This window comes from Gopherus flavomarginatus, chromosome 12 (genome assembly GCF_025201925.1).
Source record: "Gopherus flavomarginatus isolate rGopFla2 chromosome 12, rGopFla2.mat.asm, whole genome shotgun sequence".
NCBI classification, from domain to species: domain Eukaryota; kingdom Metazoa; phylum Chordata; order Testudines; family Testudinidae; genus Gopherus; species Gopherus flavomarginatus.
The window spans coordinates 3,844,597-3,868,734 of record NC_066628.1 but is presented as its reverse complement, the minus strand read 5'-3'; the positions used below and the strand labels follow the sequence as shown (position 1 = coordinate 3,868,734).

The 24,138-nt window shown below is 50.7% G+C and overlaps 1 protein-coding gene across 1 annotated transcript; it reads right to left on the bottom strand.

The window, feature by feature from the left end:
* Nucleotides 1–1,188: 1,188 nt before the first annotated feature.
* Nucleotides 1,189–23,158, bottom strand: LOC127032332 (C-type lectin domain family 2 member B-like). Its single transcript, XM_050919544.1, has 6 exons — nucleotides 23,128–23,158; nucleotides 21,024–21,225; nucleotides 10,398–10,496; nucleotides 8,138–8,310; nucleotides 6,122–6,228; nucleotides 1,189–3,385 (listed from the first exon to the last, which is right to left on the bottom strand). Exons 2-6 carry the CDS (start codon nucleotides 21,100–21,102, stop codon nucleotides 3,217–3,219), a joined length of 627 nt encoding a protein of 208 aa, XP_050775501.1. The 5' UTR covers nucleotides 21,103–21,225; nucleotides 23,128–23,158; the 3' UTR covers nucleotides 1,189–3,216.
* Nucleotides 23,159–24,138: the final 980 nt, after the last annotated feature.

The window sequence follows — 24,138 nt, the reverse complement described above, 5'->3', positions numbered from 1 at the left end:
AGCAAAGGCAAAAAATGGTTCAGCCCAATTTTGATAATGATACAGGTGCAGAGGCAGTGAAGTGGAGTCAGAGTGACAGTGAAATCTGCATTATTCACAACTCCTCAGTCTATTTTGAACAACAGGATTTAATTGTATTAATTTCAAAGAGGGAACTAATGGAAATACCCAGGAGCAGTGCCAGAGTTTCTGGCACCCTAGGCAGAATTCTGGGGGCGGCATTTTGTGCACTCCCCACGGGGCACGCGGGAGCTTCTGGTTCCACTCCGATCGCGCTGCCGCAGAAGGACCCTCCGCTGAAATGCTGTAGGCGACAGCGGCAGTCATTGAGCCGCTCAATTGCCTGCTGCTGTTTTCCGTGGCACATCGGCAGAAGGTCCTTCTTCGGCGGCGTGATGGGAGCGGAACCGGAAGCTCCCGTGTGCCCCATGGGGAGCGCACAAAATGCCGCCCCCTGAATCCTGGCACCCTAGACGACCGCCTAGGGTTGCCTAATGGAAGCGCCTGCCCTGGAAATACCCAGGAATATACAGTGAGGCAAAGACACATGTATGTCTCCAGATAAAGGATATGAACAGTAACTAACATTTGCATACTAGTAAGCTAGTTACCTGCTTCTTACACCTTGGAATCAAATGAGTATATAGGGCAATGAATACAATGTGTAAACACGTAACAGAAATTTAGGCTCTATTTTTAGTCTGAGTCTAACAGTGAGGATAATTAACCATTGGAACAATTTACCAAGGATCGTGTTGGATTCTCCAGCACAGGCAATTTTTAAACCAAAATCTCAGCTGCCAAGTCAGTGTCACGTTTTTATAATCGTGCTTGCTCTGGGAAGTGCTCCAACCTGCTCTGAGAGCGGCTCTAACCCAAGCCAGTTTGTACTCAGTGAGCCCTTACTCTCCTCAGACCCAGCAGCCGGGAAAGATGACCATACAAGTCAGTGAATGACTGAAGTTTAACCCTTTCAGTGTATCCCAGGGAGGGCTACAGAGATACCAACAGAGGGGTACTGGAACAGGCCTCTGGAGGGCTGCACACCCCGGATGGCGTGTGAGACTTGGCCAGAAGCTCTCACTGAAAAACTACCTGAGAAATCACCGACAGGGCTCACCGCAAACTGAAAGACTGCAGCCCCTCCCACCCAGAAGGAGGCGTTCATGAGAGATGGATGCGGCACAGTTACAAACAAGATTTAATTTTATTTTGTTTCAAGGAGGTCACGAAAGGCAATACCCACATGAATATACAGTGAGGCAAAGACATGTGGAGGTCTGCAGAGAAAGGCTATGAACAGTAAATAATGTTTGCATAGTAAAAAGAACAGGAGTATTTGTGGCACCTTAGAGAGTAACAAATTTATTTGGGCATAAGCTTTCGTGGGCTATAGCCCCACTTCATCGGATGCATGTAGTGGAAAATACAGTCGGATGATAGATACATAGCTATATAAATAAATAAAAACAGAGAGAGAGAACATGAAACAATGGGTATTACCATACACACTGGAGTGATCAGTTAAGGTGACTTTTTCACAGCTGGGTTGTTTGCCCAAAGAATTTAAACTCTGAATCCTGAGAGAACTGGCCCAAGTGAGTTCAGTCAGGCCGGTTTCCCATTTCTCTGGGACGTATTAAGAGTGTTAAAGCCCTCTGTCTGCACCCCCTTTTGGAGAAGACAGGAGAGACGGTTGTTTTAAAAGCAGCGAGCGGCTGATTTATCAACTATTTAGATCTGTCATCCTAATAATAAATAAATTAAATGAGATCAAACGAAGCAATTCCACATGGATAATCTACCATGGAGCATGGAGGCACTCTCTTAAATGCTCCTTCCCAAGCACTGGGCAGCTCCGGCAGGTAAATTGCTCCACTGAAAAGGAGCCCTGGGGTTGGAAAGTCAGTTCTGGACATCCTGAACATCTGCTGCTCTCCAGCCGCACTGCTCGGCAAAAATCCATACCGCCCGGGGGTCCTGCCCCAGGAAGCAAAACTAAGGTTGAATTCATTTCTAAAAGCTGCAGGGCTCGTCTTTGGCGCAGGAAGAGCCATCAGTTATTAAAAGGTGAGGTCACTGGGTAGAGTAACTTCAAGACGAATTCAGAGCTGTAGTGCATTCGTGGCTTGCACCAGCGGCTTCAGAACACAGGTCAAGAGACCCCCTAGTGGACAGTGATGGAATAACCGACCAAATGGAGAAGTTTCCTCCTGATCTTCATTACTTAGATGGTGCTTCATGCCCTGAAGTAAGAAGGTTTGGATCCCTTCCCTTCTGTTCATTTCCTCTCTTGTATGAACAACAGTATCTAATGTCCCAGTCCTTTTAAAAACAAATCCTGCCAAATTCTTGGTTTCAACGACATCTTGTAGCAGTGAGTTCTGTAGGCTAATTGCGTGTTGTGTAAAAACATCGGTCCTTTGATCAGTTTCAAATTTGCTGATTTTCAGTTTTGTTAAGTGTTCCCATTGCTCTTGTATGAAGAGATGGATTGACTAGCAGCACCTCAATCTATCTTCCTCATCCCAGTCTTTGTTTTTCTCCCCTTGTTCACATCCTCTTATTCTCCGACAAGAACAGCTCCAATCTCGACACACGAAAGTCCCACCTGGCCTCCCATCATTCTTGTTACCAGTTTCTGAACCTCCTCTAGTTCTCCAGCGTCCTTCTGGAGATGGGTGACCTGTACTGTACACAGTGTTCCCCAGCAGGTGTCCCTTTGATTCATATAATGACATCAGAGAATTTTCTGTATCATCACCTAGTGTGTTCCCAATATACCCCAACATCTTGTTTGCTTTGTTGTCAGCTGCTGCACACTCAGCCAAGGTTTGCACTGGGTGATCTACAACGACACCCCTGGGTGAAACGCTGGCCTCATTGAATTGAATGGGAAAATGTGCATAGATTTCAGTGGGATCAGCAGTTCACCCTGGCTCCTTCTCCTGAGCTGTTGCAATTGCATTTGGACCTAGGAAGATGGATGAGTAATGCCTAGTTCTTCCTCTGCTGGACCCTATCTGTATTTGTCACACTATTTCATTTGTAGTCCGTTCCTCTCATGTGGCCAGACCCTGCTGACGTTCCTTCCTCCTGTCGTTTTTCAGTTTAATTAACCTAATAATCCAACATCCACTGGAAATGTTTCTATTTTATTCTTCAGCCCTTGTTTATAAATTCAACTGTAGACAAATTGTGCGAGAGGCAGTTTCTCTAGTAGCCCATTGTGAAGCTTTTCAGCTCCTGACACTGAGTTGCATTTTTCTGGCTTGTATACGCATCAGGTTTGCTGCAGACCCAGTTTCTCTCAGTGATGCACCTTGAAGAGCTGACGCCCTTGTCGTTCAGGAACGCGCAGTCCCCTCCTCCTCCCATTGGGAACCTGCAACAAACGATAAAGCCATCATCAGCCAGCAGCTGGGCCTGTCCTGTTACTGCCAGTGGGAGAATGCGCCTGACGCATGTGCTCCCAAACTCTCTGCCAGCATGACTCCACGTTAATGGATGGTTTCCTCCCAAGACCCCAGGCAGCATAGAGGACGTCATTTTGTAGAGCATAAACAAAATGGCATCTCCACATAGGACATAGGCGCTGACTCGGTGGATAAAAATATAAAATAATGGGTGCTCAGCACCCCCCAGTGGATCAGCGCCTCGCCATCCCCCGCAGCGCCTCCTGCCCACTGGTGGTCCCGCGGATCAGCTCCTGCACCTCCCACCCACCACAGATCAGCTATTCAGTGGCGCACAGGATGCACTGGGGGCAAGGGGGAGAAGCAGCAGCAGGAAGAGGCAGGGGAGGGTCCGGGCTGGGGGTTTGGGGGAAGGGGTGAGCGGGGGCAGGGCCTGGGGCAGAGCAGGGGCAGGGATCTGTGTAAGTTGGCACCGATGGCACAGCGTGGTCTCCTGTGCACCATTTTGTGCAGAGTCATGCCGCACGGAGGACACCATTTTGTTCTACAAAATGGCATCTGCTCCACAGCGTGACCTCATACCTAGGTCATGCAAAGTCATGCAGTGCGGAGGATGCTACTTTGCAGAGCAAAATGGCGGCCTCCGTGCACTGCGCCCTCGCAGGAAACGTACAGCCGAGGTGAAGCCGTGTGGAGAAAGTGGCACCCTCTGCACACTGGAGGTCACTACCACCCTGTCTGCTGATGGCGCGACCCCTGGTTTGGGAACTGCTGATCTAACACCTCCAGCCTGGATCACGATATCTCTCCCCAATGTGTGAGGGGGGCCAAATGAGCCCACATCTACTATTGCAGGTGTGTGGGGGAAGGATTTTCTAGCCAGAGCCAGGTGCCAAATCAGACAAGGCAAGGGCTTGATTTGGGATACAGGAGACCCAGGTTGAGTGCCCTAACCAGGGGCTACGGGGGACAGAGGACAGACACCACCACTGGGTTTGTTCGTCGTGCTTCCAAATTTCCTTTGCTTTTACAATAAATAAATAAATAAAAGGGGTTTAAAAATGCCTGAAACTGAAATGAAACATTTCGTTTCTGGCTGAACAAAACAAAAAAATTCATTTGATGTGAAAGCAAAAACTTTGGCTCTTTGTTTCGCTGAGAAATCTGAAATTTTTTCAGTTCTGGCTGATCCAAGTTCTTCTGCTCCCAATTTTCAGTTCAGCCAGCGAACGGCAATATTGCTCATCCCGACAGCTCTAGTTCTTACACCTTCCTCTGGGGCAACTGGCGCTGGCCACTGGCAGAGACAGGAGACTGGGCCAAATGGACCCTGGGCCAGAACCAGCCTGGGCCTTCCAATACTCCTGGGTACGTGACAGGCTCATGTAGGACCTGGCCAAGCCGGGCTGCATTGAGGAACCCAATTCCTGAAGGTGGCCCCAGCCAGGTGGCAGTGAGCAGGGGAGTGAGTCTCCACTCACAAGGGTTTCTCTGTGGCCCCTTTCATACTGACGGTCGCTGCCGCGTGAATAACTCAAACCATGATGCCTGTTAGCTGTGGTGGAAATGACACATTGTGGTGGAACTGACACACTGTGGTGCCTTTTGCTTTCCCTTGAATCTCAAAGGACTCAACCATCTGTGGAGACTTTGTGTCTAATCATCCTGACGCACATGCAGATTCTGTTCCCTCTTTTTGATGTTGTCTCAGTCTAAGACAGGGGTGTTAAACGTACCACCCCGGACCCCGTATCACCCCTTTTCTCCAGCCTTCGACTCCCATTAGACTCTCCAAAGTAACTGGCCTGCAGCTCTCCAGGGACTGGAGTCCGAGTGGGAGGAGATGAGGTGGGTGAATTTGGCCCAGACAAGTTTGACCAAAAAATATATATATATAAATCACAACTTAAAATATTTCAATTTGGTAAGGCTGACGTGGTGTCTCATGGGAGCTGTAGTTCAGGTGCCTCGTGCTCCCCTTCTCTTCTATAGACCAGGTTCCCCATTCAGACTACATATCCCAGGGTGCACCATGGCCTCACTACTGGTCAAGGGGAGGCAATACATCATGGGAGATGCAGTGCAACCGTCTCATACTCCCATTCTTCTCTATAGGCCAAGCTCCATGTCCAAACTACACCTCCCATGATGCCCCCTGATCTCGCTCTTGGTGAGAGGAGGTGGGGAATCGTAGAGTCCCTCGGCCATGCTGTACCATGGGACATGTACTCCAGCTGGGGAGCCCAGCCCATAAAGGGGGAGGTTGGTTTCCTCATATCCCCAAACAACTCCCATGAGGTATATGGCCACCATTTGGGGCTGAAATATTTCAGGTTTTGGTTGTTTTTTGTTTGTTTGTTTGGGGGGCGGAAGACGGAGGAGTTTGATCAAAAAGTCAAAATTTTCCATGAAAAGACATTTCATGAAAAGATTTTACCAACCTCCCTATTTTCCATCCTAAAACAGTTTTAGTGAAAAGTTCTCAACAACCCTAGTGTTACCATCCCCCTAACAGTGCACGATCTCTTGCTTAGCTTGATCTATGTCTCAGCAATGGGAGTGAGCCCCAAATCCTGGAGAGAACACAGATTTACCTCACTCCCCATCAGTATTCCAGGGTTTACATGGTGAATGTTGACTCTGCCTGAATTCAGCCCCACAACCTCGTGTTCAGAAGCTAAACAGACAGGAAGAAAAAGACTCACGAGCTGTTGAAATCAGAGCCATTCACCCATTTCCAGGTCTGTCTCTCCTGCTCTTTCCAGAGGCCAATCCAGTGCTCGGAGATGCCTTTGTATCGCATCATGAAAGCCTGTAACAGAGAAAAAGGAAAGAGTTTGATTCCACATGTGCTGCTCACAAGGCTCTGGGCAGCACAGAGAACCACGTTAGACAGAAATGTTCCTGAGTTAGTTAAAGCAAAGTGTGGAACTGAAACTAGAGCTCCTGGGTTCCACTTTAGTGGCTTAACCTCAAGGCCATCCCTTCAGCCCCGCCTCAGTCACGGTGCCCCATACAACCAGTGCAGCAAACGTGGCAGGAAGCTGCGGACCCCAGAGGAATTCATCACACAACCCTGCCCCATTCTTTGGGCGCTGAATGAGGCAGGGGTCCCATGGGAAAACACAGCAGGGGGCCACATAACTAAAGATTGGATCATAACTGAGCCACACCAAAAGGAAGGAGAAGGAAAACCAGAGTTAAGGTGGCACTTGGGAGCTCTGACTTATTTTCAGTTAGAGCTGGGCAAGTTTTTGGTGACTTGTAAATTCATTGAAAAATTCTAGGCTGGAGTTCCTAGGTGCTACCACGAGAGAAATAATCAAGTGGATCTGCTGAAACTTTCAGGAAAAAAAAATGTCGTCTTGAGAGAGTAAAGTTCAGAGAAACACCCCCCCACACACACACAAAAAGAACACAAAAGGAAAACCCAGGGGCAGTTATAAGCAACTGAAAAATGGAAATGCTCAGACCAGTGGTGCCCAAACGTTTCCTGTTGTGTCCACACTTACCAGTAACGGAATCGGTCAGAGGAGGAGCTTGAGCTGAAGGCGGAGCTGGGGCTGGGGGAGGAGCTGGGGCTAGAGGCAGAGCTGGTGGAGGGGCGGAGCTGCAGGTGGGGCCGAAGCTGAGCTGGGGGTGGAGCTGGCCTGGGGGTGGAGAGGGAATGAGGGCTGAGCTAGGGTGAGGGCGGAGCTGCATCTGGGGCTGGAGCTGAGAGCAGGATGGATCTGGGGCTGGAGATGTGGGGGGAGGGTGGGCAGAGCTGGGGATGGGGCAGCCCTGCGGCTGAGGGGCGGGGTGGAGCTGCAGCTGACAGGCAGGGGGAAGTTGGGGATGGGGGGCCAGAGCTAGGTTGGGAGACGGAGCAGAGCTGCGGCTGGAGCCAGAGCTGAGCTGTCTGTGAGGCTCCCTCCCTGCCCCCTGTAGGGGCTGGCTCAGACCCTGCCACAGACCCCCCCAAAAAACATTCCTCCGTGCCTCCCTAGGGCAGGTCACACCCTACAGTTTGGGGACCAGTGGCTTAGGCAATTTTAACAATATGCATCATCGCATGTGCCTCCTCTATCCTACGTGGGGTCTTACCCCATTCCCCTTGTAGTCGAGCATCTTCCACTCATGAATTAAGCGACACAATTAAAAATATTAGATGTGATTTGTTGTCTCTCCCCAAAGGGAAGAATTGTGTGTATGTAGTGGAGCAGTTTAAGTAGGGTTTTGTTATTTGAAGAGCACATGCTATGTTTATGTGAAGGCGGCCATCTTGGCTGGCACACGGGGAACCTCCATAACGAAAAAGCCCAAGTCACAACTGCTGGAGCTAACAAAGCAACTCTCTCCAGTCAACACAGCTCCTCTGTGAACGAGCACAGAGTGTAACCAGTGACACGCTCACTGGTGGGTTACACTGATATCCGAGAAGATAGCTCAAAGAAGTGCACCTCGCTCTCGGAGCAGAAGGTGGTGAGATTCTGGACAGTCCTTAGTTCCTGGTGGAGTCCATTCCCCAAGCTAGGACCAGCCACCAAGGAAGCTCCATCTCCCTCACTGAGAAGTTTTGCCCTTAAATGGTGCCAGAGGAGCAGAGATGTCAACCAAGGTCTTCATCCTGGAGCTTTTGGCTCTTTTAGACACCCTAGGCCCAGGCCACGGAGCGCCTTGAAGACCTTGACCATTACTTCAGCATAGCCTATCGTCCCCAGGGTCTGTTTTTTTCTCACCAGGTCCTGGTCACTGTTGATCACAGCCAGGGAAGCACCAAGCTCAAAACAGTGTCTCTGGCTGTTGTTCCAGTTATTTTCAGCCTCGGAGAAATAGTAGCATTTCCCTCGGTATCCGATCCAGCCGTCTGGGCACCAGGCCATGAATTGGGGCTGTGCTTTAAGTACCAGCACTGAAATTGAGAGAGCAACATAAGGGTAAGTGCTCGACCTTTCCCTCCCCCGCTCCCCCAGATGCAAACACCCACCAGATGGAAATGAGGAAAGGCTCCAAAGTGCAACCTTAACCCCGGTTTCCCTGCTCCTTTTTATGTGCATCAGTTATGATTAGGGCCCTACCAAAATCACAGTTCATTTCCCTACATTTCATGGTCACAGCATTTAAAAAATCTTGAATTTCACAGTTTCAGGTATTTAAATCTTACATTTCACGGGATTGCAACAAAATATGAATATATATTTAAAAATGGCAAAATGTAAACTCGTAAAGCTCTTAACGCTCAGCATTTCACAAAAGGGGGTCACAAGGCTATTGTAGGGAGGTTATGGTATTGGCCACCCTTATTTCTGCGCTGCTTTCAGAGCTGGGTGGCCAGAGAGCAGCCGCTGGTGCCCGGTGCCCAGCTCTGAAGGCAGCACTGCCGCCTGCAGCAGCGCAGAAGGGTGGCAATTTTGTGACATTCCCCCCCCACACACACACAAAACAGCCTTGCAATCCCCTTTTGGGTCTGGACCCCCAGTTTGAGAAACGCTGTGTACTTCTATATACTTTTACCATATAGTATAAGGTACTTTTATAGCATAGAGTAAAAGTACACAAAGGACCAGATTTCACAGGGGAGACCAGATTTCACAGTCCGTGACGTGTTTTTCACAACGGTGAATTTGCCAGGGCCCTAGTTGTACTATCTTTATGAGGTCACCTGTTATATTTTTCTACAGGACCCCTGCTTCATTCAGTATGCAAAGAATGGGGCAGGGTTGTGTGATGAATTCATCTGGGCTCCACAGTCCTGAAAAATCTGGCCACTCCCCTGAGAGTGGGGAGGTGGAAAAGGAGATCTGGGGGATACAGCAGCTAGAAACCAAAATCCCACATCACAATCAAACACCCACTGTTAAACAGGAAAGCTGAGCCTGGCCCACTGCCCCCTGCAAGCTGGAAATGGGACACACACCTAGCAGTTTTTTATACCGAAATCAGCTTTGGGAGTTACCTTCAGCGTATTCACCTCTGGGATTACTCTAACCAGCCACTAGGTGTCACTGTGAATACAGGGGAGATTCTAGAGTCCAGATCAAACCCGGAATCAATGTAACAGGCCTTTAGTCGTGGCTGTTCCTTGTCAGTGGAGTGTAGACACACTCTGGGAGCTGCAGGTTAGGGTACATCTACACTGCAATAAAACCCCTGCGGCTGGCCCATGTCAGCTGACTTGGGCTCACGGGGCTTGGCCTGCAGGGCTACAAACTGCAGTGCAGATGTCAGAACTCAAATTTATTTTTTAAAGTCACATAATTTCTAAGCCAATCTCATGATCTTGGGGGCATGACCCATGGGTTTGTTCCATGCTCAGGCTGGTTTTGACATGGGTACCATTGCTCAGGGAGGTGGTGTTCCAACACCGACGGAAAAAATCTTTGTCCACGTACACTGGATCTATACTAGGGTGTTATGCCAGCATAGCCAGAACAACGCAGCTATGCCAGTGTAGTCTCCGTAGGGCAGACATTCCCGAGACTGTACGCTCTTTGGAGGAGAAATTCCTTTGCTGTTTGAATTATCTCAGGAACTGACGTTTCTCCCTTTCGTTACAATGATACATACTTACCCAGGAAGACAGTTTAAAGGGCCAGTTTTGTCATCACAAACAAGGCTCCAGAAGGGAGTAGGAGGGAGAGTCTGAAGATGCGTTCCTGGACCCCACGGCTGATGCCTCAGAGGAGACAGCCTGTGACTCTGGGTATGTCTGCACAACAATGGCACTGCTGCGCTGCTGAAGCCCTGCCATGGTAGTGCCAGAGCCTAGAAACTTCCTATATCAACGGAAGGGTTTTCCCCATCACGGTAGTTAATCCACCTCTCCGAGAGGCAGTAGCTAGGTCGATGGAAGGACCCTTCTGTCGATCCAGCCGTGTCTACACTCAGGGTTGAGTTGACCTAACTGTGGTGCTCCGGGCATAGAATTTTTCACAGCCCTGAGCGGCATGGCCAGCTCGATGTAAATGGAACACACAGACACCAGGATTAGCCACTCACCTGCCACAGCAACAACAGCAACAACCAGAACGACAAGTACAACACTCACTGAGACTGTACATGCAGCATGTTTCCTGAGCCTGCAGCTACAGCCATTACCTGAAAGAGAAAAAGCCCTTAATTCTCCTGATAGCGGAGTACCCAGAGTCAGTAACTTCTTCAGGGTCTGAGTTGTGTTGGTGCAAGGAGCATTGTGCTGAATGGCTGCCATTATCTATCTATGGAATAGGACCTCAGGAGTGTCAGTCTGTCTGTGTCACTCTGGAACCTACAATGTCTGCAGAGTCACTGGGAAGCAATGGAAGTAAATACTAATATGGCCAAAAGCTCTTTTTGTTTGGACTATCACCAGGTTCATTCACCACTGACATCCCTGGCCTGTTACCGCCCAATTTTTAAGTTCTCAGCCATTCAGACTTTACAGATTACACCATGCAGTGTACAGCTACAGTAAGGGATATATCTATGCCATGCCAAGAGCCTAGACCAGTGGTTCTCAACCAGGGATATGGGGCCCCCCGGGGGCCGCAAGCAGGTTTCAGGGGGCCACCAAGCACGGCCAGTGTTGGGCTTGCTGGGACCCAAGGCCAAAAGCCGAATTGCCGCTGTGCAGGGCTGAAGCCTGCGGCCCTGAGCCCTGCCACCTGGGGCTGAAGCTGAAACATGAGGAACTTAGCCTTGGGGACCCCTGTGGTTTGGGGCCCCAGGCAGCCGCCCTGCTTGCTACCCTCTAACACCAGCCCTGGCTTTTATATGCAGAAAAACAGCTGTTGTGGCAATGGTGGGCTGTGGAGTTTTTAATAGCACGTTGGGGGGCCTCAGGGGATGTCTACACTGCCCACATTAGGGCACGGCTGCAGCAGTGCTGTGACTTGGGCAGGGTAGTCATGCTTTATCACCGAGGGAGAGCTCTCATGGCGATAAAAAGAATAACCACCCTGAATGAGGCGTAGCTCCTGACAATAACGTGCTGTCTATACTGGCGCTTTTCAGTGCTAAAACTTTTGTTGCTCAGGGTTTGTCTGTTTTTTCCACATCCCTGAACCACTAAAGTTTTGGTGCCGAAAGGAGCAGTGTAGACACAGCCTCGGAAAGAAAAAGGTTGAGAGCTCCTGGCCTAGACCATTGTGATGTCAGAGGTAACTCAACCAATCACCAGTCTTACTCTATTCCCAATTGGCATGCAACAGTTTCATTGGGATGACTGCAGAGATGGTGGCTTACTTAGCCCAGCTTCCAGACCTGTGCCACATGATGAATGGGGCTGTTTAATTCCACTCTTTGCTCCTTCCCAGAGCTGTCACTCAGAATGTCCCAAGGGCAATTGGCTCCAAACTAACATGGGAGAAGGGATAGGAGTGTGGGGCTTATAGACTCATAGACTCTAGGACTGGAAGGGACCTCGAGAGGTCATCGGGTCCAGTCCCCTGCCCTCATGGCAGGACCAAATACTGTCTAAACCATCCCTGATAGACATTTATCTAACCTACTCTTAAATATCTCCAGAGATGGAGATTCCACAACTTCCCTAGGCAATCTATTCCAGTGTTTAACTACCCTGACAGTTAGGAACTTTTTCCTAATGTCCAACCTAAATCTCCCTTGCTGCAGTTTAAGCTCATTGCTTCTTGTTCTATCATTGGAGGCTAAGGTGAACAAGTTTTTTCCCTCCTCCTGATGACACCCTTTTAGATACCTGAAAACTGCTATCATGTCCCCTCTCAGTTTTCTCTTTTCCAAACTAAACAAACCCAATTGTTTCAGCCTTCCTTCACAGGTCATGTTCTCCAGACCTTTAATCATTCTTGTTGCTCTTCTCCGGACCCTCTCCAATTTCTCCACATCTTTCTTGAAATGCGGTGCCCAGAACTGGACACAATACTCCAGTTGAGGCCTAACCAGCGCAGAGTAAAGCGGAAGAATGACTTCTCGTGTCTTGTTTACAACACACCTGTTAATGCATCCCAGAATCACGTTTGCTTTTTTTGCAACAGTATCACACTGTTGACTCATATTAAGCTTGTGGTCCACTATGACCCTTAGATCTCTTTCTGCCATACTCCTTCCCAGACAGTCTCTTCCCATTCTGTATGTGTGAAACTGATTGTTCCTTCCTAAGTGGAGCACTTTGCATTTATCTTTATTGAACTTCATCCTGTTTACCTCAGACCATTTCTCCAATTTGTCCAGATCATTTTGAATTTTGACCCTGTCCTCCAAAGCAGTTGCAGTCCCTCCCAGTTTGGTATCGTCTGCAAACTTAATAAGTGTACTTTCTATGCCATCATCTAAATCGTTGATGAAGATATTGAACAGAGCTGGTCCCAAAACAGACCCCTGCGGAACCCCACTTGTTATACCTTTCCAGCAGGATTGGGAGCCATTAATAACTACTCTCTGAGTTACCCTCACTTGGCAGCCTGTGACGCCTGCCCAGCCTGTGCCATCTCCCAGACACTAAGCCTGCATGCCTAGCTATGCCCAAGAGGCTGGGCTACTCTAGAGAGGTCAATGAGTATCTTTCTTCTCACAAGAAATCTATTTTAGGCTGGTGAGCTGATACCAATTCCTTTTTGTGATAGTTTTCTGAGTTTGGAAATTAGTTCTCATATGTTTTAGTTCAAACCACAAATTTTTCATAAGTGCCTTTTTCTGTGTATGTCCACACTGAAAAAAAAAAAAAAAAAAAAAAAAAAGGATGTTCTGAAGTCGGGTTGGCTAACCTGTATTAGCTAGCTTGGGTTAAAAAGGCAGCAAAGACCTTTAAAGCAACTGGGGTTAGCCCCCAAAGTTCAATCCCAGGCTCCATTTCAGGATTTAATGTGAGCTGCTAGCCCGAGTTGCCGTGTCTTCAGTACTATTTTCACCCAAGTTAGCTAATGTGGGTTACTCACCCCAGTTGAGAACACACCTTTTCCTGCAGCGTAGACACGTGCACGTCTCTCTCTTCAGAAGTGACCAGAGAGCTGTGGACCTCAGAAACCTTCCCATCAAAATTGATACAACTGTGCAAAACATTTTAGCTTCAATGAAGCCACATACTTAGATGGAAAATGTTCCCACCAGCTTTCCTCATTTCCTCTAAAGAATTTTTGAATCTTTGCTCACTGATGATTCATGATGATCTCAGATATGGACAGAATGAACCCAGGCAACCCCTGTGGGAGAGGAATCCCATGGGTCTGGGGGAACTAGATCAGCCCCCAACATAAAAAAAATCTGCCCTAGCTAGGTAAGGTCTTCTCTGGCCCCCATCTCCACAATATGTGAGCCCCTCACAGCCTGTTAATGAATTTACCTGCACAGCGGCCTTATGAGAGAGGGAATTACTGTTCTGACCATTGTACAGATGGGAAACAGGCGAGAGAGACTAACACTTGCCCAGAGTCACACAGGGAATAAAACCCATGTCTTTCAATGCCTGGCCTAGCCCCCAAACCACTAGGCCACCCTTCTCTCAGCAGTCAGTGCCAGGGGTGAATGGGAAAAATCCCGCTCTCAAACAATGTGAATCACAGCAACAAAGAGTCAGGTGTGTGCACTGAGCTGAGGGAGTTGCAGTCCCACCCCAGCAGCTGTGCAGGATGGTGGGGTTCACACAGGAGGGTTCGTAACACGTGGGAGCGGGAAACATGTGGCAGGATTGTCTGTGTCCACACAGACGCACGGGGAAAAACTGGCCCCAAAGAACAGCAGGAAAAAGAACATGAGGTGATGAAGGGAGAGAGACAGGGAAGATCTTCAAATGGGGGTGCAATATGAGGCTCCCAAGGATATATCTGCCCCCCCACACCATACACACCTGTCAGAATCCCAGCTCGTTGTTCAGGCTGGTTGGGGTGGATGCACCTGTAAAATCTCACCCTCACCAACAGAAGGAAGAGGACAGGGAAGACAGGAGAATAACGGGAGACAAGGGGCTATTGCCAAGTCCTCCCACCCCCAGGACACGGCCTTGATCTTGGATGCGCACACCAGATACCATCGCTGCGAATGCAAACTGCCTGCCCCGCTCCTAACCGTGATCAGCTCCCTGCTGCTCCCCCAAAGGGCCTGGCCATTTACAGCCAACGCTGAAAATTCAGCCCCACTTGTGCAAGCCGCAGCCTCTCTATCTCCAGCCAGGGATGCTCCAGCGGGTCTCCATGGCCGTCAAGGGGCTGCTGTATCTCAGCTCTTCCCCGCTTTCCTAGGCTGTCTGAGTGTCACAGCCCCAGAGCCCAGCTAACAGCCACCTGCACCAACATTGACACAGGGACCAAGATGCTACAAATATTGAGTCACAAACGAGGAACTGCTCCTTCCAACGCTCCTGTAGGACGTGGATGTCGGCCCCGAGGACCACGTGGCATCCTGTGATCACTTTACGCACCAGTCACGCTGTTCGGGGGTTTCCAGTCTGAGTCACTCACAGGTTTAGAGAGCACCAGAAGGGAAAGACTTAACACCAAAAGGAAGCAGCCGGCATCGACGCTGTTCAGAGTTTCCATAAGGCAAACTCCAGTTTCCTCCATTGTCCATACGCGACAGTGGATTTACTACATACTACAACGTTACTATTTTTACCACATCCCCTTCCTGGCTGCTCACGGTCTGAATCCCCTTCCACTGAGCACTGCAGGCCTCCTGCTCCCCCTACAGCCACAGCCCACTCCCCACCACTGCGGCTCCATCATCCCCATCCCACCCATTGCTGGCCCCTTCCCCTCCCATACACCCTCCCCCACTTGCCGCTGGCTTCCTGCCCTACCCCGCTGCTTCCTCCACTCCCTTTCCACCACTGCTGGTTCCTGCCCTCCTCCCACCTCTCTCCTACCCACAGCTGACCCCTTCCCTTCCTTATCACAGCTCATCCTTTGGCTGATGTCCCCTTCCCCCACCCACCTCTGCATCCTTCCAGCCCTCTATCCTTCCCGCTGCTGATTTACCTTCCTCCAGCGTCAGCCGGAACTTGGTGTGGAACAGACCAGGTGACGTCTACACTGCAGTCGGCAGGTGTGACTGCAGCTTGGGTGGATGTGCCGGAGCTAGCTTGGATCTAACGAGTGTTGCTAAAAACTGGCAGAGAAGCGGTGTCAGTGCAGGCTTTGGTGCGAGCTAGTGTAAGCAGAGTCAGGATGAGCGCTACCCTGATATCTGGTGGTGAATTGTAGGGAATGTGGAAAGAATTCCAAGAATTTCAAAGAGTGGGGAAAGATTTGCATTGGCATCCACTCCCCACTTAGCATAAGCCCACAGCAGACTGGGATGGTTATTTTAACAGCTCTGGGATCCCCAATTTCTTTGTTATTGGGGCAGGAAGAAAAAAAAGTTTGTCACCCTGATTGTGTGAATGGGGAGCTGTGGGACTGCTTTGTGACAGAGATGACTCAACTTCAGTTGGGTGGTACTTGCTAAACATGGGACATGGGTTCCAAAACCCCATGCAGAGACAGAGGTTGGGGACTGGTGTGTGTGCGTGCGTGCGTGTGTACATACACACACACCTGATGGTATGGGCCCCTTGTGAGGGCCTGGAACACCAATTGCACAGCCTCTTCTCTCCATTGTTAAAGAGTAGAGCTAATTTTGATTCCATTAGGAGTCCATCTAAAGACTGCTGAGCTGAATTCATGTTGAGCCAAGGGTGCACCAACACCAGGGTTCCCCTACTAAGAGCTGAAATCACTGAAGCGGCTGAGCTGAGCTGAGCTGAGCTCACTGAGTGCTGTGTTAACCTGTGGGGGAGCCTGAAGACCTATCGTTAAGCAGCTGGCAGAGCGGAGTGGTTTGCAATGTGTTGGAGCAGTGAGGAGAGTGAAGTGGTTTGCACGGACAGCTGGAGGAGTGGCATGGCTGGTGTGGTGGAGCGGGTCGTGGTGAAGGCTGCAGCAGAACTTCACGGAGAGGTGGAACAGTTGGCCCTGGCCACGTAAGGTGCCCCTTAACACCCTGTGTGGACTCCCACCCCCCTTTTACACCCAGGCTGGGGTGGGGGGTAAAACTCAGCAGATAAACTCTTGAAGTCTGGGGTGGCACTGACCAGAGACTTTTGGGTTGTTGGACTTTGGGGTAATTGGACTTAAGACCCTAAAGGGGAAAGGACATTGCCAAACGTACTTGGAGGTGGGTTTTGTTTATGGTTTGTGTTATAATCCTGTTTGTGGTGTTTCTCCAGTGGGATGCCACATTGTTTCCTTCCTTTATTAAAAGGATTTTGCTACACTCGGACTCCGTGCTTGCGAGAGGGGAAGTATTGCCTCCTAGAGGCGCCCAGGGGGGGTGTGGTATGTAAATGTCCCAGGTCACTGGGTGGGGGCTCGAGCCGGTTATGCATGGTGTTATTGAAACGGAACCCCTGGATACTGAACCCGGCCCTTGTTGCTGCCAACTCAGAGGGGCAGAAGGGTTACACTAGGAGGGCAGGTACATACGTGGTGGGTCAGAGGGGCTCACATCACCCATGCTGAAAGCCAGGCCATTGCTCCGCTGCTATTTATACTGCCACTCACTAAATCAAAGCTGGCTCAGGTCTGCAAACACTCGCCCGTGACTGCAGTATGGACAGTCCCTTAAACAAAAGCTTGGGCATTTGCAGAGTTAGGGACTGGTTGACACACACACATGCACCCACGTGACTTTCAGTTCACCCCTCATGTTGTTTTGGCTCTCCGGCAAATCTGTGCAGTGACAATCTTAGTTTAGATGTTAAGAGTAGCGTCCTGCTTTGATTTAGCAAATGAATCACTGAAAAAAAAACCCAATCAAAAAACCCAACACTGATTAAGGTAAATCAGAAAAGGGCACTGACAGTACATTTGCAATCAGTGGGCGGCTAATAAATTCCCCTCCTCTCCCCTCTTAAACTACTATTCAAATAATTCAAGTTAGTTTTATTTGGCGACTGTCATGAGTTAGAAAATTAAAAAAAAAATTCAAAAAAACCCCAGATCCCGACTTGACAGCAAGATGGTGAAAGGTCGGTTTTGGCTTCATCTGCCAGATAGTAAAATTCAGGGCACTCCCCTGCTTGGCTGCCCCCCACTAGAGCCCCTTTCCAGCCCCTGCACCCCACTTTTGCAGCCTTGCTAAGGTGCATACAGATGTTTGCTCTGCTGGAGGGGTCTGCAGAGAACAGCATGGAATTTTTTTTGGGGGGGGGTGGGAGTAGAGCAGGAAAAAAGTGGTCAGAGAGAGGGAGGGGAATGGAGAAGGGAATCTCAGCATGTCGCCCCACCTGCAACCTGCTCCCTCCTGAAGTCACGTCTCTGGGCAGAGTTCCTCTGCGCCGTGTCGCTGGCTACCAGGACACCTTTGAGGAGCAACAGGTGCTGTCCTGGGTTCTTTTCTCGAGGTCCCCCTCTGAATCCCTGATTTTCAATCTGTGACCCTCACTCCCACCCGTTTTTTCATTTGTTGTCCCCCAGTGACTAGCTGAAAGCCTGGGTTCAGTGGCTTCTCTCCTTAGGCTGAGGGCAGGGGCCTGCACCCACCCATCCCCAGTGCTTCACTAGGGGCAACCTGCTTAAGTCAGCTCACTGCCCTGGGACATTGGGAGCCTGGGTTCTGTTCTCAACTCTGCTACTGCCTGACTTTGGGCAAGTCACATCCCCTCTAGGGGACTGAGTTTCCCTCTCTGACACGGGGAGAGCGATACTGGCTTCCCTTGGTAAAGTGCTCAAAGATCTCCTGATGACAAGTGCTATCAGAGCTGGGAATTATCACCATGAACAGCCTCTGTTTCAGTGGCTCCTGCCTCTAGGAGAGAGTGAAAAGACCCCAGTGGATTGGAGGCCTCTGGAGCATGGCCTGGTAGCTTGGAATTTGGGGGAGAGGCTTGAAGTCACTTAGCCCAAGTCCCATTAAGCATGCTGGGAAAACTAAAAGGCTGTTGACATATTTCAGGCTCCCTAAGATGGTTCAGTTTTCCAGTTAAGATGGTTGGACTAAAAAGCCTGGAAATCTCTGTCAAGTCCAGTGACTGGGCGTGGGCTGAGAGTACAACTCACAAAGGGCGCAGAGGGGCGGTGCTGGGCTTTGCTTTTTGGTGGTTTGCTGTGTCAGTCTCTCCAGAGGTCATCTAGTCCAGCCCCCTGCACTCATGGCAGGACTAAGCATTATCTAGATCATCCCTGACAGGTGTGTGTCTAACCTGCTCTTAAAAACCTGCAATGATGGAGATTCCACAACCTCCCTAGGCAATTTTCGTAGGTTCCTTTTATTTCCTTCCCAGATTCCAGTTCTAATGAGCATCAGGCCCCTTCATGGTGCTTCAGATCACCCCTTAGGTGGCTCTGGTCTTTGCCTGCTCATCTAAAGCCTCTCAGCTAAAGCCAACACGGAGAGCAGAGGGCAGATTTTGTCTGATGCCCGGAAGTCTCCTCTGATCCAGTTTTTTACCCACTCTTCCTACCCAAGGAGACAGCCACAAACTTCAGACCACTGGTCGCCATCCCCTGGAGTATAAAGGTTTGTCTATATGGGAAAGTGATCCCAGTAGAAGCCAAGGTGGGAGTTTAAACCAATAGTTATACCAGTTCAGCCTCCCATGGGAAGACTCTTATTCCAGTAGACGAGTGGCCTTTAGATCAGCTAATATTGCTTTGGAAGGGGTTCGAGCTAAACCAAAAAAGCCACTTACTGCAGAATAAGAATGTCCACATGGGAAGTTATACCCTGTGTGTTTACTGTGCAGCCCAGCCTAAAACGCACCATCATCTCCTCGTCGCTTACCCAGCTCTGCGTTGCACTGGAAAACATGACTCATGCGAGCTTTGAACTAGTGAAATGGGGAATGTGATGACTGTTGTCATTTTCGGTTATAAAAATACCTTAACTGACAATTTCCTCACCTATTCTTGGTAAAAGCATCCTGTTTTGTTAATTTATACCATAGATCCTAAAAACCAGGGACCACGGCTCTGGGTGCAGTACAAAATGCCCAACAGAAAAACCCGATAACGAATAACGCAGTCCTATCCCTGCAGCACACACCCCTCCACAAACCTGGAGTGCTGAGTAGAGAGGGGAGACTGTGGACTAGATGTGACAGAGGCATTTTCCACTGCAACGTCCCACATATCAGGGAGTGACAGATGTTGTCTCCAAGTGCAGTAAGTCTCATTGAAAAGCATCAAGGAAAAACCAAGGCTGACCCTGGAGACATTGTACTACAGAGTGACCTGCCACCGGAACAGGAATGACAGCAACGGTAACGGGGTACAGGAGGTCAACCCCCAAACACTGCATGTGACCCCATCCTGGGTGGGGCATACCTGCCTCTGACAGACACCTGGGGACTGGCTTCTTCCAACACCTTGGCAACACTGGTCTGGCTTGTCCTGTGACAACCATCACCAACAAGCAGCTTTAGTAGGCTTAGCAGATCCTCAGAGACTTTATCACGTTGTAGGTGGTTGTGTTGTTGCTGAAGCTGCTGGGTGTAACCACCACCCTTCCTTTACAATAATTCTTTCTTATAGCTAAGCTCCTTTATGAAACTACAACGCCCCTATCCCAACACAGAGGCACATTTGGGCTACTCAGGAGTTCGTGCTATGTAGGAGAGGGGCTTGCCCGGGTATTGTTTGTGAATAGATGTGTGCGTGTGTGTACATGTGCACAAGAAAGAGAAGAAAAAACACCAGAGAAGTGGAGGGAGCAGGAAGCCAGAAAGCCAGACACAGAAGTGCTGGCAGTGGGACCCTGAGAAGAAACCTTGAGAGCGCGCTTTTGGGCACAGTGCTGGCTGAAAGAGGCTAGGAACTATGAGAAAGGAAATTGTCTCCCATCATTTGACTCCTCCTGTGTTTGGGGTAACACGACTTTGTACTTTGTAAATAAGCCAGACTCTATGAAAGGGGACCAGATCCCACTGTCTGTTTCTCCTCGTAACTGCAAGAAACCACATTTTTGGCGAGTTGCTCAGGTCGAGAGGGATAAAAGAGGGTTTGATGAGCATCTGAGATTGTAGCTGTAGCTTGCTGGAGGCAGACCAGCTTCTTAAGGCTTGCAATGGGGTGGGCGGAGACATGTGTGCAAGGTCTCACATCTGACACCAGGGCCCCTGCTCTCCCTGTGCCCCTAACCCCACATGCACACGCACACTCCTGAACAACCTCCTGATTGGGGCAAGCTGGATGGCCTGGCATCCAGTCAAACTGCTTACCCAGGGGGAATAAACCCAGGCTACCCGGCCATCTGGGGCTGAGAAAACAGTTTCAGTCTCTCCATGGGTCCTTTGCCAGCATTTTCCAGAGTTGTGTTTAAGGCAAAGCAGATGCTCCAGCAAATTCCCCCACCCACACAGATGTAACAGTGACAGGCACTGAAAGGTGAGACTCCTCCTACACTCGCTCTTTGGTATTGGCAGAGCCCCATCTGTACAGAGCCAGAGGTTTGCACATGTTTTTTACAAGAGCTGCTAGCTTCCCCCCAGCAGGTGTGGGCTGGATGCAGGGGGCAGTGAGTGAGATTCAATGGCCCGTGCTGTGCAGCAGTGGGGTGTGTGGGCGGGGTGTGTGTGTGTGTGTGTGTGTATGTATATAGATAGATAGACAGATAGATAGATAGATAGATAGATCAGAACAGGTGATCACAGTGGTCCCTGTGATCCCATTTAAGTGCTCAGAAAGGGGCTTAAGTTACCTGGCTCCGCTCCGCTCTTGGGGTTTCCTGGGATCTCAGGATAAAACTCCGGCCCCGGTTTCGTCCCAGCGGGATCCATTATTTTCTCTCGTCTCAGTGGGACACGTGGGCACACGCTGGGCTCCTCGTTTTCTCGCTACACCCAGAGCAGGGATTCAGTCCTGGTCGGCTGGAGAGATTTCTGGCTCCTGACGTGGCTGTTCTGCAACACAAGAGGGAACGGACAGAACATGTAAAGGGCAGTTTCTGTGGATCATCAGTAGGTGGGTCACAGAGTCATCACTGTTATCGACCTGGGACATGGGGCATGGAAAGTTCCCATTGGCAGATTACTAGACCTGACTGTCCCCGCTCTTTAAAAGATTCTGAGGCCACATGCTAGGTAGAAACTGCTCCCCAAGACACTGCGGCCTCAGATGCACTGGCAGAGGAAACTGAGGCAGGAGCACATCAGGCCTCTGAGTGAGCTCCCCAGATGCAGGTTCTCCCTTTGCATAGTACCCCTGCACTTTCTAGAAGCACAGCCCTTCCTTCTCCCCACCAGGCCTATCCTACCCCCCCACTCCATATTCCATCCCCTTATGCCCTCACACAGCCATTTATCCCCCCCACACACACTTCTGGTGGGAGAGGGAAGCAATGCTGTGGGGGGAGCTTTGGGCCTAGGAGGATTGTCTTGGGGAGACCTCATGCGCAGAAAGGTGCACAGCAGGGAAGGACACCAGACCCAAAGCACCAGGATCTCCTGGCACTCCTGCCTGAGTTTCCCATCAGTGCTGCCTCGGTGTGCAAAGCAGCCTTTAAGCGCTGATGTCTCAGCATGGTGGGACTAAGGTCCCCACTTCGGACCCTTGCCCTGTGCACAGCTCTAGTCTCTTCAACACAGGAGCCCCCTGCACACAACCCTCCCCCTGCATTCCCTGCTCCACACTGCCTTCAACAACCTACTGAGTCCTCCTATCTCATGCCCCCCTCACCCAGCTAGCTAGCAAGTTCTACACAGCTGCAATTCCCAGGACTGAAAAGGAAATAGGCGGCCAGATTCTAAAAGGAGAACTTTCTGTTAGCAAGTATCAGAGGGTAGCCGTGTTAGTCTGGATCTGTAAAAGCAGCAAAGAGTCCTGTGGCACCTTATAGACCGACAGACGTTTTGGAGCATGAGCTTTCCTGGGTGAATACCCACTTCCTCAGATGCATGTCATCTGACGAAGTGGGTCATGCATCTGGCGAAGTGGGTCTTCACCCAGGAAAGCTCATGCTCCAAAACGTCTGTTAGTCTATAAGGTGCCACAGGATTCTTTGCTGCTTTTACAGATCCAGACTAACACGGCTACCCCTCTGATACAGGATTCTTTGCTGCTTTCTGTGAGCAGTAACAATGTTTTGCTTTCAGGTGGCTGTGCAGTCCTGGCAGAGACGTGTCCCAGCACTATAAAAAAAAACAACCCACCTTCACAAAGGGAATAGCACCGATCGGAGAGGTATGTTTTCACCCCAGAGCATCCACACTAGGATTCAGTGGGTCCCCACCACCTCCTGGGCCCTCCTAAGGGGAGCCACTTGCCAAGTCCATGCTCTCCCATTCTGCACACCCTCCCTCCCAGCACCCCTGCAGCCCGCCTCGCTGCACAGGGACCCCAGCCTCAGTGCTGAGAGCGCCCCGTGATCTCCCCACCCCACCGCCCAGGGTGCTGAGAGCCACTGAACCAGACAGCAAACCGGGTCTGGGATGGGAACCACTTCGGGGCGGGGGGGGGGCCGCCAGTTCCAGCCCCAATGCACCCGCCACCCGCCCTCCAGTCTGGATCTACACTAGGCCCCCTCACAGCACCTCGGCCAAATCGTCGTCCCCCCCCAAACACACCCACCAGCCCCACTCGCCTGCGGGCCCCCGGTGCAGCAGCAGGAAGGGGGATCTCCCTCCACCGCCGTGCCCCGGGGAGCTCTGCTGGTCTGCGGGCTCCATGGGATCCGGCCACTGCCCAGCGGGGTCCGGGCCCCAGCTGCCTCCCCCGAGCCTGAGCAGCCCCGTTATGGCTCAGCCCCCCGCAAACCTGGGCTCCCGCCCCAGCCCCAGCCCCAGCCCCAGCCCCAGCGCTCGCACCTGGCACGCGGCTGGGAGCAGATGCTGCTGCGCTGCCGGACCCGCGACCAGCGCTCAGCCGCAGGGACCGGGGAGCGGGGTGGGAGTGGGGCCAGCTCTCCACCAATCAGCGTCAGAGGGCGGGGTAGCGGGGAAACAAATTCGCAATGCGCCTCCAATGCCGGGGGCATTTTGTGAAAGTTCCCCAGAAGTTTCCCTCCAGCCGCAGCCGCTCCCGCCTGTAGCTCTGCCAGGCCCCCGTTTACTCCTGCGCGCGACTGGTCACCCCCTACGCTGCTCAAATGCCCTTTGTTCACCCCCCCAGTGCCTCCTGCTCCACTCTGCAGAGACCCGGTCCCCCGGCACTTGGTGGCTGGACACAGACACCTGCAGCGGGACCCCCGCTTCTGAGAGATGCGCCCGCTGCAGCCATCTGGCTGTCAGAGCCCAGCCTCAGCCCGAGTGCGCCCCTCTGCTTATAGAATACCAGGGTTGGAAGGGATCTCAGGAGGTATCTAGTCCAACCCCCTGCTCAAAGCAGGACCAATTCCCAGCTCAATCATCCCAGCCAGGGCTTTGTCAAGCTGACCTTAAAAACCTCTAAGGAAGGAGATTTCACCACCTCCCTAGGTAACCCATTCCAGTGCTTCACCACCCTCCTAGTGAAAAAGTTTTTCTTAATATCCAACCTAAACCTCCCCCACTGCAACTTGAGACCATTGTTCCTTGTTCTGTCATCTGGTACCATTGAGAACAGTCTAGATCCATCCTCTTTGGAACCCCCTTTCAGGTAGTTGAAAGCAGCTATCAAATCCCCCCTCATTCTTCTCTTCTGCAGATTAAACAATCCCAGTTCCCTCAGCCTCTCCTCATAAGTCATGTGCTCCAGCCCCCTAATCATGTCTGTTGCCCTCTACTGGAGTCTTTCCAATTTTTCCACATCCTTCTTGTAGTGTGGGGCTCAAAACTGCACACAGTACTCCAGATGAGGCCTCACTAATGTCGAATAGAGGGGAACGATCCTGTCCCTCG

What these genes read in the sequence shown, in the direction of transcription:
- LOC127032332 (XM_050919544.1), bottom strand. Translation starts at nt 21,102, where the DNA reads ATGGATCCCGCTGGGACGAAACCGGGGCCGGAGTTTTATCCTGAGATC. An exon ending in TCAACAGTGACCAGGACCTG is followed by an intron (nt 6,229 to 8,137) that starts GTGAGAAAAAAA and finishes TCTCTGTTACAG; the next exon opens with GCTTTCATGATGCGATACAA. An exon ending in GGCTCTGATTTCAACAGCTC is followed by an intron (nt 3,386 to 6,121) that starts GTGAGTCTTTTT and finishes CGTTTGTTGCAG; the next exon opens with GTTCCCAATGGGAGGAGGAG.